The sequence below is a fragment of the Urocitellus parryii genome, chromosome 2 (genome assembly GCF_045843805.1).
Source record: "Urocitellus parryii isolate mUroPar1 chromosome 2, mUroPar1.hap1, whole genome shotgun sequence".
NCBI classification, from domain to species: Eukaryota; Metazoa; Chordata; class Mammalia; order Rodentia; family Sciuridae; genus Urocitellus; species Urocitellus parryii.
This window is the reverse complement of record NC_135532.1, coordinates 170,621,183-170,635,085: the sequence shown is the minus strand read 5'-3', so window position 1 is coordinate 170,635,085 and position 13,903 is coordinate 170,621,183. Positions and strand designations below refer to the sequence as shown.

General features: G+C 35.0%; 1 protein-coding gene across 2 annotated transcripts in view; it reads right to left on the bottom strand.

Moving 5' to 3' along the window:
* The window catches only part of Sec22a (SEC22 homolog A, vesicle trafficking protein), a 79,774-nt gene that overhangs the window by 18,430 nt on the left and 47,441 nt on the right, over positions 1-13,903 (bottom strand). The window contains exon 7 of one of the 2 annotated variants that reach the window (XM_026394186.2): positions 7,910-7,975. The exons of the other annotated variant lie outside the window; for it this stretch is intronic. Coding sequence (XP_026249971.1) covers positions 7,910-7,975 — 66 coding nt within the window. The remainder of the gene's footprint in view (positions 1-7,909; positions 7,976-13,903) is intronic. 2 annotated transcript variants of the gene reach the window in all.

Below are 13,903 nucleotides of genomic sequence, written 5' to 3'. Positions count from 1 at the left end.
GAAAAGTGGGGAAGTGACTAGACACAAGAGAAGGCCCTAGGCACTCAGGATTGGAGACCCGCCCAGTCTGGGAGGAGGAGCTGCTGCACAGTGATTGGTTCCCGTGTATTGAGAGGAGAAGCTTGGCCCAGTGGGCACAGCTCCACCTACTGGAAGAGAAGTTAATCAAACTCTAAGACTGCATTTATTAATTTTTTTTATTATTTGGGTTTTTTTTCATTTTCATTTTTTTGTTGTTGTTTTTAAAATTTTTTATTATATTTTTATTTTTATTTGTATTTTTTTATTATTTTTAAAAAAAATTTTTTCTTTTTTATTTTCTATTTCATTTCTTTTATCTTTTCATTTCTATTCAATTTCCTTATTCCCCCTTCCTTGAATTCTACCTGCTTACTCTCATTCTCTTTAGTGACTTCTTCCCTTCCCTTCTAATACCTTTCCTCCCAAGCATCAAATAAATGTATAGGAGTAAACAGTAACTCAGCAGTCAAACAGAACAAGAAGTAACATGAGCAGCATGAAAAAGCAAGGAAGAAAAGGAGTACAAACAATGCAGGACAGCCTAAATATTCAGGAAGACCTAGAGGCATCAGAAAAATGGTCAAATAAAGAACTCAAGGAATACCTCAGACAGATGGAATGGAATCTTAAAGAGGATATGAGACAGCAAATTCAAACAGTGAAAGAACACATTGAAAATGAGTTACATAAACAGATACAAGAAGAAATTAAACATCTTTATCAGGAGATAGAGATTATAAAAAAAAATCAAACAATAATTCTAGAAATGAAGGAAACTATAAACCAAATTAAAAACTCAAATAAGAGTATCACTAACAGAGTGGAGCAAGTAGAAGCCAGAACGTCAGATAATGAAGACAAAATATATCATCTTGAAAAGAGTCTAGCCAACTCAGAAAGGCTGGTAAAAAATCACGAGAAAAACATCCAAGAGATATGGGATAACATAAAAAAACCAAACTTAAGAGTCATCAGGATAGAGGAAGGTATAGAGGTTCAAACCAAGGGAATGAGCAATCTGCTGAATGAAATAATTATAGAAAACTTTCCAGAAATAAAAAAGGAAACGGATATACAAATTGTAGATGCATACAGGACACCGAGCACACAAAATCACAGTAGACCAATGCCAAGACACATTGTTATGAAGATATCCAATATACAGAACAAAGAGAAAATATTAAAAGCTACAAGAGAAAGGAGGCAGATTACATTCAGGGTTAAACCAATAAGGTTTACAATGGATTTTTCATCACAGACGCTGAAAGTGAGAAGATCATGGAACAACGTATTTCAAACACTGAAAGACAATGGATGCCAACCAAGAATTTTGTATCCAGCAAAATTAAGCTTCAGGTACGACAACGAAATAAAAATCTTTCATGATAAACAAAAATTAAAAGAATTTGCAGCCAGAAAACCAGCATTTGCATCTTGAGCAAAACACTACACGAGGAAGAAATGAAAAACAAAACCATCAGTGGGAAGTGCCTCAGTAAAGACAGAGGGCAGGGGGAAAGCTAATCATGGAGAAACAGACTAAATTAAAAAAAAAAAGATAAATAATCAAACATGGCTGGAAGTACAAACCATATAACAATAGTAACTCTAAACATTAATGGCTTAAACTCTCCAATAAAGCGATATAGGCTGGTAACATGGATTAAAAAAACAAATCCAACAATATGCTGCCTCCAGGAGACACATCTGATTGGAAAAGACATACACAGGCTGAAGGTGAAAGGTTAGGAAAAAACATACCACGCACACGGTCCTCGTAAGCAAGCAGGGGTGGCCATCCTCATATGGAATAAAATTGACTTCAAGACTAAGTTAATCAAAAGGGATAAGGAAGGACATTATATACTGTTAAAAGGAACCATTCACCAACAAGACATAACAATTATCAATATTTATGCACCAAATAATGGTGCTGCGATGTTCATAAAACAAATTCTCCTCAAGTTCAAGAATCAAATAGACCACAACACAATAATTATGGGTGATTTCAACACACCTCTCTCACCATTGGACAGATCCTCCAAACAAAAGTTGAATAAAGAAACTATAGAACTCAATATCACAATCAATAACCTAGACTTAACAGACATATATAGAATATATCAACCATCATCAAGTGGATATACTTTTTTCTCAGCAGCACATGGATCCTTCTCAAAAATAGACTATATATTATGCCATAGGGCAACCCTCAGTAAATATAAAGGGGTGGAGATAATACCATGCATTTTATCTGATCATAATGGAATGAAACTGGAAATCAATGATAAAAGAAGGAAGGAAAAATCCTACATCACATGGAAAATGAACAATATGTTACTGAATGATCAATGGGTTACAGAAGACATAAAGGAGGAAATAAAAAAATTCTTAGAGATAAATGAAAATATAGACACAACATATCGGAATCTATGGGACACAATGAAAGCAGTTTTAAGAGGGAAATTCATCGCCTGGAGGTCATTCCTCAAAAAAAGAAAAAACCAACAAATAAATGAGCTCACACTTCATCTCAAAGCCCTAGAAAAGGAAGAGCAAAACAACAGCAAATGTAGCAGAAGGAAAGAAATAATTAAAATCAGAGCATAAATCAACGAAATGGAAACAAAAGAAACTATTGAAAAAATTGACAAAACAAAAAGTTGGTTCTTCAAAAAAATAAATAAGATCGACAGACCCTTAGCCATGCTAATGAAGAGAAGAAGAGAGATAACTCAAATTACTAACATATGGGATGAAAAAGGCAACATCACAACAGATACTACAGAAATACAGAAGATAATTAGGAATTATTTTGAAAACCTATATTCTAATAAAATAGAAGATAGTGAAGACATCGATAAATTTCTTAAGTCATATGATTTGCCCAGACTGAGTCAGGAGGATACACACAATTTGAACAGACCAATATCAATGGATGAAATAGAAGAAGAAATCAAAAGACTACCAACCAAGAAAAGCCCAGGACCGGATGGGTATATAGTGGAGTTTTACAAAACCTTTAAAGAGGAATTAATACCAATACTTTTCAAGTTATTTCAGGAAATAGAAAAAGAGGGAACTCTTCCAAATTCATTCTATGAGGCCAACATCACCCTGATTCCGAAACCAGACAAAGACACCTCAAAGAAAGAAAACTATAGACCAATATCTCTAATGAACCTAGATGCAAAAATCCTCAATAAAATTCTGGCGAATCGGATACAAAAACACACCAAAAAAATTGTGCACCATGATCAAGTAGGATTTATCCCTGGGATGCAAGGATGGTTCAATATATGGAAATCAATAAATGTTATTCACCACATCAATAGACTTAAAGATAAGAACCATATGATCATCTCGATAGACACAGAAAAAGCATTCAACAAAGTACAGCATCCCTTTATGTTCAAAACATTAGAAAAACTAGGGATAACAGGAACTTACCCCAACATTGTAAACGCTATCTATGCTAAGCCTCAGGCTAGCATCATTCTGAATGGAGAAAAATTGAAGGCATTCCCTCTAAAATCTGGAAAAAGACATGGATGCCCTCTATCACCACTTCTATTCAATATAGTTCTCGAAACACTGGCCAGAGCAATTAGACAGACAAAAGAAATTAAAGGCATAAAAATAGGAAAATAAGAACTTAAATTATCACTATTTGCAGGTGACATGATTCTATACCTAGAAGACCCAAAAGGATCTACAAAAAAACTACTAGAACTAATAAATGAATTCAGCAAAGTGGCAGGATATAAAATCAACACGCATAAATCAAAGGCATTTCTGTATATCAGCGACAAAACTTCTGAAACGGAAATGAGGAAAAACACCCCATTCACAATATCCTCCAAAAAAATAAAATACTTGAGAATCAACCTAACAAAAGAGGTGAAAGATTTATACAATGAAAACTACAGAACCCTAAAGAGAGAAATAGAAGAAGATCTTAGAAGATGGAAAAATATACACTGTTCATGGATGGGCAGAACTAATATCATCAAAATGGCGATATTACCAAAAGTTCTCTATAGGTTTAATGCAATGCCAATCAAAATCCCAACGGCATTTCTTGTAGAAATAGATAAAGCAATCATGAAATTCATATGGAAAAATAAAAGACCCAGAATAGCAAAAGCAACTCTAAGCAGGAAGTGTGAATCAGGCAGTATAGTGATACCAGATTTCAAACTATATTACTGAGCAATAGTAACAAAAACAGCATGGTACTGGTACCAAAACAGGCAGGTGGACCAATGGTACAGAATAGAGGACACAGAGACTAATCCACAAAGTTACAACTATCTTATATTTGATAAGGGGGCTAAAAGCATGCAATGGAGGAAGGATAGCATCTTCAACAAATGGTGCTGGGAAAACTGGAAATCCATATGTAACAAAATGAAACTGAATTCCCCTCCTCTCGCCAAGCACAAAAGTTAACTCAAAATGGATCAAGGAGCTTGATATCAAATCAGAGACTGTGCGTCTGATAGAAGAAAAAGTTGGCTCCAATCTACATATTGTGGGGTCGGGCTCCAAATTCCTTAATAGGACACCCATAGCACAAGAGTTAATAACAAGAATCAACAAATGGGACTTACTTAAACTAAAAAGTTTTTTCTCAGCAAGAGAAACAATAAGAGAGGTAAATAGGGAGCCTACATCATGGGAACAAATTTTTACTCCTCACACTTCAGATAGAGCCCTAATTCCAGAGTATACAAAGAACTCAAAAAAATTAAACAATAAGATAACAAATAACCCAATCAACAAATGGGCCAAGGATCTGAACAGACACTTTTCAGAGGAGGACATACAATCAATCAACAAGTACATGAAAAAATGCTCACCATCTCTAGCAGTCAGAGAAATGCAAATCAAAACCACCCTAAGATACCATCTCACTCCAGTAAGAATGGCAACCATTATGAAGTCAAACAACAACAAGTGCTGGCGAGGATGTGGGGGAAAGTACTCTTGTACATTGCTGGTGGGACTGCAAATTGGTGAATCCAATTTGGAAAGCAGTATGGAGATTTCTTGGAAAGCTGGGAATGGAACCACCATTTGACCCAGCTATTGCCCTTCTCGGACTATTCCCTGAAGACCTTAAAAGAGCGTACTACAGGGATACTGCCACATCGATGTTCATAGCAGCACAATTCACAATATCTAGACTGTGGAACCAACCTAGATGCCCTTCAATAGATGAATGGATAAAAAAAATGTGGCATGTATACACAATGGGGTACTACTACGCAGCACTAAAAAATGACAAAATCATGGAATTTGCAGGGAAATGGATGGCACTAGAGCAGATTATGCTAAGTGAAGCTAGCCAATCCCTAAAAAACAAATGCCAAATGTCTTCTTTGATATAATGAGAGAAACTAAGAACAGAACAGGGAGGAAGAGCAGGAGGAAAAGATTAACATTAAACAGAGACATGAGGTGGGAGGGAAAGGGAGAGAAAAGGGAAATTGCATGGAAATGGAAGGAGACCCTCATTGTTATACAAAATTACATATAAGAGGTTGTGAGGGGAATGGGAAAAAAACAAGAGAGAAATGAATTACAGTAGATGGGGTAGAGAGAGAAGATGGGAGGGGAGAGGAGGGGGGATAGTAGAGGATAGGAAAGGTAGCAGAATACAACAGTTACTAATATGGCATTATGTAAAAATGTGGATGTGTAACCGATGTGACTTTGCAATCTGTATTTGGGGTAAAAACGGGAATTCATAACCCACTTGAATCTAATGTATAAAATATGATATGTCAAGAGCTTTGTAATGTTTTGAACAACCAATAATAATAAAAAAAAGATTAGTCCTAAGGGTTAAGGGGGTAGCTCAGAGGTAAAGTGTTTGCCTAGCCTGTGCAAGGACCTGGGTTCCATCCTCAGCACTACAAGGGAGGAAAATTAGTCCTGTGCTTCCATAAGCATCTGCATCCTGGAGAAAAAGGTAAAAATCCATGTAGGTATAGCCATTCAAGTCTGACCTAATTTATTAAAACACATCCTTACAATTGGAGATAAAACATTTTATATGGTAAAACATAAACTTCAGAAAACAGTGTTATTACTACTGAGCTTAGCATATTTGAAAAGCAGGCAGTTTCATGCCTGTCTGTATAAAGAAAAAATTTTTTGCACTTTTTTTCCTTAAAATATGAATTTTTTTACTTCTCTCAAGTAAAAGAATACCTGAGTGACACTGCTCCACCCTGAGGCAACTTTTAAACTGTTCTGAGAAACACAAGAGGTATGCCCACCATAGAGAGCACTGGTTCTAGAGTTACACAGATAAAGGTTCAAATCACTAACTAGCTAGGAGAACTGTTGAGACCTCAGTGAAAGATGGTGATGACAATAGGCTCAATGTGGGGCTTTCTATGAGGATTTAATGGTACAGTGAGGATAAGGGGTTTAGTGCAATGTAAGAGTTCATTGCATTCTGCCACTATTATTATGCATTTAAAATTATTTTAATAAGGCAAAGCTTACATTCTAAAAGAATGACTATTCATGAAATTATTTTAAAGTTAATACCTCATATTGTTTTAGAATCAAATGAAATCATGCATATCTGTTATAAAATTATAACTATATAACATTATAAAAATTATACAAATTAGGATTTGTTTTAAAGACAGCTTGATATAGTGAAAATAACCTGACATATAAAATCTGAAAACAGTTAAATCCTGATTTTTCTACTTTCTGGAATAGCACTGAAACTGCCTCAGTTTTATAATTTTCAAAAGTAAGATAATATCCTTTGAAAGACAGGATTACTGGGCTGAAAGAATAAAATCTATACAAGAATAGTTCATAAAATTAAAGCACTATGTGACACTACCAAAGATAAGTTTTCACATTACCTGCATGAAGTATCATTCATACTGATACCTATCAAAATTGACAGAAAAATCCTGAATTGAATAGCAAGGAAATATTAAGAGATTTATTTTTTTTAAATGGGAAGAATTAAACTAAAATTTCTAGTATGTATTTATATAAAATTCAAATACATATTTTCATCAAAATATTTCCCTAAAAACATCTATAGAATTTCAGATAGCCTCATATTTGTAGTTCTGAGTCCTTTTTTCTTTATAAATCAGAGGAACGTGTTCTTATAAATGTTAGGTCAAGAGGTCTTGCTTGCTCTAACATGTTGTAACAAAAAAATATTCCTGAGTTTGGGTCACTGGCATGGTTATTCAGCCCTTCCCTACAAATCTGCTCTTTCTCTGGCCTTGGAAGAATCTCTATATCATTCAGGTATAAAAGCTTTTCCCTCTCTAAATCTCTTCTCTATTTGGTCTTCAAGTCCTAGTGGATCTTCCTTTTCCATGACAGTATTTTCCTAACCTTACTGTCATTACCACAGTTTAGACTCTCCTTTTTGTCTGCCTGTAATAACAGGATCACCTCCCAACTGATTTCCTTGCCTTCAGTTTTTCTACTCTTATAATACATCTTATTCATCACTGCTAAATTTAAAAATCCCCGAATTCTGTTTTTTCTGTGTCACTCCGTACTCAAAAACTTTCCCTAAAGTTTAAAATCCTCAGCCTGGAGTATATTATAGAGACTGGAAACTGAATAACTAATCACCAGGAAATCTAGAAGTAGCCTTTCCTGCCACAGGAAGATTCATACCACCTCTGAAACCCCAACACAGTAAGAAGGTCTACATTAAATTCAGTGGGATTTATGTCCACTCAAAATGGAGATATAGGTCACAAAGGTAACAGGTTCAAATTAAAAGAGAGGCCAAGAATTCAGAAATTATTTTTTATTTAAAACACACAAGCAATTATTAGACAATAAAGGCCAAGCAATTTCTTAAAAATAGGAGAGAACCTACCTGGTAAAGGCAAGCTGCTGTTCCAAGAAAAAATGCAATGATATAATTAAAATCCTCACCATCACTCTGTAAAACACAAAATGAAAGATTACTTTTTTTCCTGGTGTAAACCTATTTCCAAAAATAATCCTCTAGAGCCAGGCACTGTGGCACATGCTTGTAATCCCAGCAACTCAGGAGGCTGAGGTAGGAGGATCTTAGTTTGAGGTCAGCTTCAGCATCATAGCGAGGCTCTCAGCAACTAAAAGAGACACTATCTCAAAATAAAAAGGACAGGATGTCCCTCAGTGGTAAAGCACCCCTGGATTCGATCCTCAGTGCTCCCAATGGAAAAAAAAAAAAAAAGGAAAGGAAACAAAATGCTTTTTTAAAATTTTTTGTTTATTCACAGTCAAAAACATTACAAAGTGGTACATAAAAGTCTCAAGAGCCAAGTGCGGTGGCACAAACATGTAATCCCAGAAATTCCAGGGGCTGGTGGTGAGTTCAAGGCCAACCTCAGCAACTAGCAAGACCCTAAGCAACTTAGTGAGACCCTGCCTCAAAATTTAAAAAAAAAAATTAAAAGGGCTGGGGATGTGGCTCAGTGGCCGAGTATGCCTGGGTTCCACTCTGCCGCCCCCCCCCCCCGCCAAAAAAAAAAAAAGCCTCAAGAATTCTAAAATACAAAAGTAAGATATATCACAAGACCCAAGGAATGGGAAACCAAAGACTACAAATGTTCTCTGTCTCTTGGCCTCCCGGATCAATTTTATTTCACTCAAGAGAGGGTGAAAACCACTGGAAAAAAGTTCCCTCAGAAAGCAACAAGCCTCTCTCTGTTCTTCCTGTTAAGGATCTGCTTAAAATGCACAATAGCCCAGCAGCTGACAAGTTATTTCTGCTCATGAGGGCCACTACTTGACACAAACAAAAACTGACAAACTTTACAACCTAGTAAGCATATCACTAAATTGTCCAATAAAATAATTTGACATGATTAAAAAAAAATGTGAAAGCTGAAAAGCTACTGTCCACTAGAGTGTGCTAAATCCCAATGAGAAAAGTCAGGACTAGTCAGTCATGTGTGCTACGCTGGAAAATATCGAACCAGAGGAAAAACAGATCATGTGTGAAATATTTCTTGGAAAAGAAAATGAATGGAAACATGTAATCACCCAGGCTTTCATATTTATTTTGGACTTTCTTAAATATCTACATGCATTAATTTCTTTCAATATATTTACGAAGTAAAACATAAAAAGTCTAGCCAGGTATAGTTTGTTTTTCTTCCATACAGGAACATTAAATTTGGCCATTTTTTGTTTTAGAAAAAATATCTTTATACAATGAAAAATCCCACAAGACACAGGAGGGTCTCTCATGACCATGTCTTCATAAGACAGTATAAAAGAGAAAATTCTTTTGAATTGGTTATTGGCCACACATCTGTCTGTAAGGCAGGGGGAGAGTGACTTATCCTAAGGAAAAGATCTTAAAATAAGTACCATTAAAGTGCTGGGGCTGTAGCTCAGCGGCAGAGAGCTTGCCTTGCAAGTGTGAGGCACTAGGTTTGATCCTCAGCACCACATAAAAAATAAATAGATAGACAGATTTTTTTTAAAAAACGGAAACATTAATATCTCTTGGATGCTTAGGACAGTACTACTCCAGAGGCAAGGAAGGTCTACATGAAACCTTTCTACTTTAATAATTCTAAGATTTTAAAAAAGTTCTGCTTAATATATTTTAGTCCTTTATTTTCTAAATGATCTTTTTCCTAATTATAAAAGTTCATGCTCATTGTAGAGAATGTGGAAAATATAGATTACCCAAAGAAGAATTCATACAGTCCATAAATATAGTTCTAGGAGAATTACTATTAAACCTTGCAGGTATTTCCTTCTGACCTTTTCTGTGTGTGAATGTGTGTAATGATACTTTCATACACTGCTTTTTAGTACTTCACATTATACCATAAACAACTTCCCAACAAATTAAATATTCCTCAAACACAGAATGTGAAATAATTGTATAACCTTTCACTGTAGGGAGAGACCATAATTTAATTAGTGTCCTATAACTGGATATTATTTTTCCTCTAAATTTACACTGTCATTTTAAAACTCTCTTGTCTTTGGAACACATAAACACATGTTTCTGGAGTCAGACCTGTGTTCAAATCTTTCTTTATAAGCTGCATTATTTTAGACCATTTACTTAACTTTAATTTTCTCTTTTGAGGAAATATTTCAAAAAACAAAGAAAAGTAGCTGGCATATAATAAGTACTTAAAAAGATTCCCTAACTTCTCTCCCTGGAGTTATTGTCTGCATAGCTTTTCTGATAATCACATTATTTTTCAGTATTATTTAGACCTCTTGTGTACTGACCTTATCTTCTCAATCAGACACTAATCTTTCTGAAGGCAGAAAATAAATCTGACTATTTGCATAAAACTGTGCACAAACAGTAGGAATTCAATAAATGTAGGCCAAATTGAATTGTTCTTTGAAAACACATTCTTTTTTATGAAAAAACACATTCTTCCCCTCAATAAATAAATACTCACTAAGCACTTACAAGCCAGGTACTGTGTTACTAGACCTAGGACAGAAAACAATAAAGACCATGTTGATTCAAGGTGCTCACACTCTTGATTAAGATGGCAGATCACAGGTTGGAGATGCAACTCATTGTTAGAGCACTTGTCTATCATGCATGAGGTCTTGGGTTTAATCCCCACCACCATGGGGGAAAAAAAAAAAGCAGGGGTTAGATCATAAATCAACAGTTTCTTCTAACTAACCAATGTAATGCACGCACACATGAGGGGCTGGGAGAGTCGACTGGAGATGCATCTCATTCTGCCTGGAGAAGAAAAGAGTCAGGGAAACCTTTCCACAGGAAATAGAGCTTAACCTGGGTAATGTACACTGATCAGGTAGACAAGGTAGGAAAAGAACTGTAGGCAAAAAGAACTGCACAGTCTTAAAAGAGGAGGGCGGGATGACTCCAGTGTTTCTTTTTAGGCAATAAATGAATGCTGTCATGCACTAAGTTGGGAATATAGAGAGAAAGTAATTTGGGAGCAGAAAATATTGAGCTCATTTTCAACATGTTATTTTGGAACTACAAGAGGGACATCCAAATAATAGCAATTAGCAGATATCTAAGTCTGCTTCAGGAAAAAGTTTGGAAATCTAGTTTGGTAGCCATCTACTTAAATAGTAGTTAAAGGAGAGGCCTATGACAACTAAGTACAAGTCTTAATTCTTAACTGGCTACTCAACTGGACAGAAAGAGAAAGAGAAAAAAAATAGTACAAAGGATATTTTGGCAGCAACTATGGAGAGATTTTCTACTAGTAAAACTGTACTGATCTTAAATTCCTTTATTGTCAAAAGGGTATGTAATTATGTAAGAAAATACCTTAGCTCTTAAGATCAACATACTGAATAATTTTGGAATAAACTATAATGATATCTACAATTTCACTTTTAAATAATTCAGAAGAAAAGAAAGGTAGGTATATACAATAGATATTAACTGCATTGTTTTTCAAACTTTTATGTAAGTTTAAATTCTTTTAAAATAGGATGTTGTGCAGCATGGGGGAAAGGCAAATAAAAAGGGAAAAAATGCCACGTGGCCACTAAAAAGCACAAAATAGACATCTCTGTACTGAGATGAAAAGATCAGAACAGTACTAATACTAATACTACCACCATTTATACAACAAAAATTTAGAAGAATAAGTAAATATATAAATACATAAATATTAGCACATAATTTCTCTAGTGGTATAAACCAGTGGTTGACACTGAGGAAAAGAAATGGGAAGAGAATTATTTTTTATGAAAATTACATATCAACCTCTGTAGGCTTTCAAATTTGTCATGCATAGGGACTGAGGGTATAGCCCAGAGATAAAGAATATGTTTATTATGTACTGGTCCCTGAGTTCAATCGCCAGCACAAACAAAAAAATTACAGTATGTTTTATTGTTTTATAAGTATGTATGCATGTATGCATATACATTAACTTTTTAAAAAAACCATTGTCCAAAGAGAAGGTATAGTTAGAAGACTATCAAACCAACAACAGAATACTGGAGAGAGAGAAAAGAAAGCAACAAAGAAAGTCAGAGAGAGGGAGACACTGTGTGTGTGTGTGTGTGTGTGTGTGTGTGTGTGTGTGTAAAGGAAAAAGTGGAAGAAGAAAGTTTATAGAACAAACAGGAAAAGAAAGAGAAAGAAAAAACAACAGTGAAGAAAATGGCTGCATGGAAATGAGGGATGAGAGCTTGTCAAGAAGAATGTAATACATGGAATTAATAAGACTGATTTGTTTTATTTGCTTCTGTTTTCTTTGTGGTACTGGGGATTGAACCCAGGGCCTAGCATATGGTAGGCAGTAGTTTAACACTGAACTACATCCCCAGCTACTTCTAGGTTTTCTAAAGTAAACATTTTTCTTTGAAATTAAATGCGTTGTTTTTAAAAGGAGAAACTAGATGATAAATGAGATAAGGCAGAGAAAACACACAAGGACCCTGAGATTAGATGCAGAGTGTGGCAATCAGGATACTGGTGAGCTTAATGGTTGGTGTCTGAGTATTATGGGGACAGAGAAGAGATCATGGTGGAATAAAAAAACAGAGGGTAAGGGAATGGGACAACACATGTAGTTTACTTTTTCAAAAAATTAGGAGAGAACATAATCAAAGTTTTGTTTGGTTTTGTTTTTATTTGTCAAAGAACAGCAGGGCTGCAGGAAAAGAGCCCATAGAGAAGAAACAAACAAAAAGCAGGTGAGGGCAGAGAGCAGGGGAAGGTGGTCGGGGCTTAGGTATGGGGACAGAGTGGGAATAGGCGGAAGGAATGGGGAATAGAGGCAGAGAAGAAGGCAGAAGGAGTTTGGCAGAGCCAGGGAAAGGGGGAATACAGGTAAGAAGTTTAAATAAAAATTTTAAAAACATCACTATTCATCTATGAGGATGCTAGGGTATCAATATTTTGTTTTGAAAACAAAAGGAAAGAATTTTTTCTTAAGTAAAGATTACACAATAGTCACAAAATACACTAAAATGATATCATTAAAATGTTTAAAATAATTAGGAAACATTCTCTTACTAATATGGAGTGGAAAAGGACAAAATATTATAACATATATATAAAATATATATCAACATAAATGTCTATATCAGGCAAAATTGGGGAACAATTTTAATTTTATTTACACATATTATCCTAATTCTTTAACAATGAATGGATATAGAAAAAGGAAAAATGTTTTTATTTCTTTGAAAGAAATCAAGCACTGCATCTTAGCATTGATATTATGCCACTAAATAAATCAAAAATTTCTGTTGAGCTTCAGCAGTTCTGTACTTTCCAAGGTGTTAACAAGTCTATAGGAAATAAAGAAGACAAGAAATAAAGCAAGTTGATTACTTCTGCTTTATAGTAGCTACTATACTTTTAGAATCAGAGAAGCTGACAGCATTGGTACTGAAGCAGTCCTTGACTCATACAGTCTAAAACCTTCCTCCTGCAGAATAGGAAGATGAGATCCAAGAAGGTAAAGTCACCTTTAATGGTCATGAAGTTAATTATTGTACTTGCAGAGAAGACCCAGGTAACCTGATTTACAGGCCAGCATTTCTACTGCTGTTATCAGAGGACTCAATGTTTTTCTAAAATACCATACGTAAATTACTTCTAGGATAACATAAGTGTAATTAATACTGTTTCAAGGCTGATCCTTAAAGGAATACAGGTAATATAAGCCATTGTGATAAAGTTTATGCATACATGAGTTGTCAGTTTACAATAACAATTAACATCTCTAAAATCAGAACAAAGTTAGAAAGTCAAAATATTTTTTTTTTAAAGAGAGAGTGAGAGAGGGAGAGAGAGAGAGAGAGAGAGAGAATTTTAATATTTATTTTTTAGTTATCGGCAGACACAACATCTTTGTTTTGTATGTGGTGCTGAGGATCGAACCCGGGC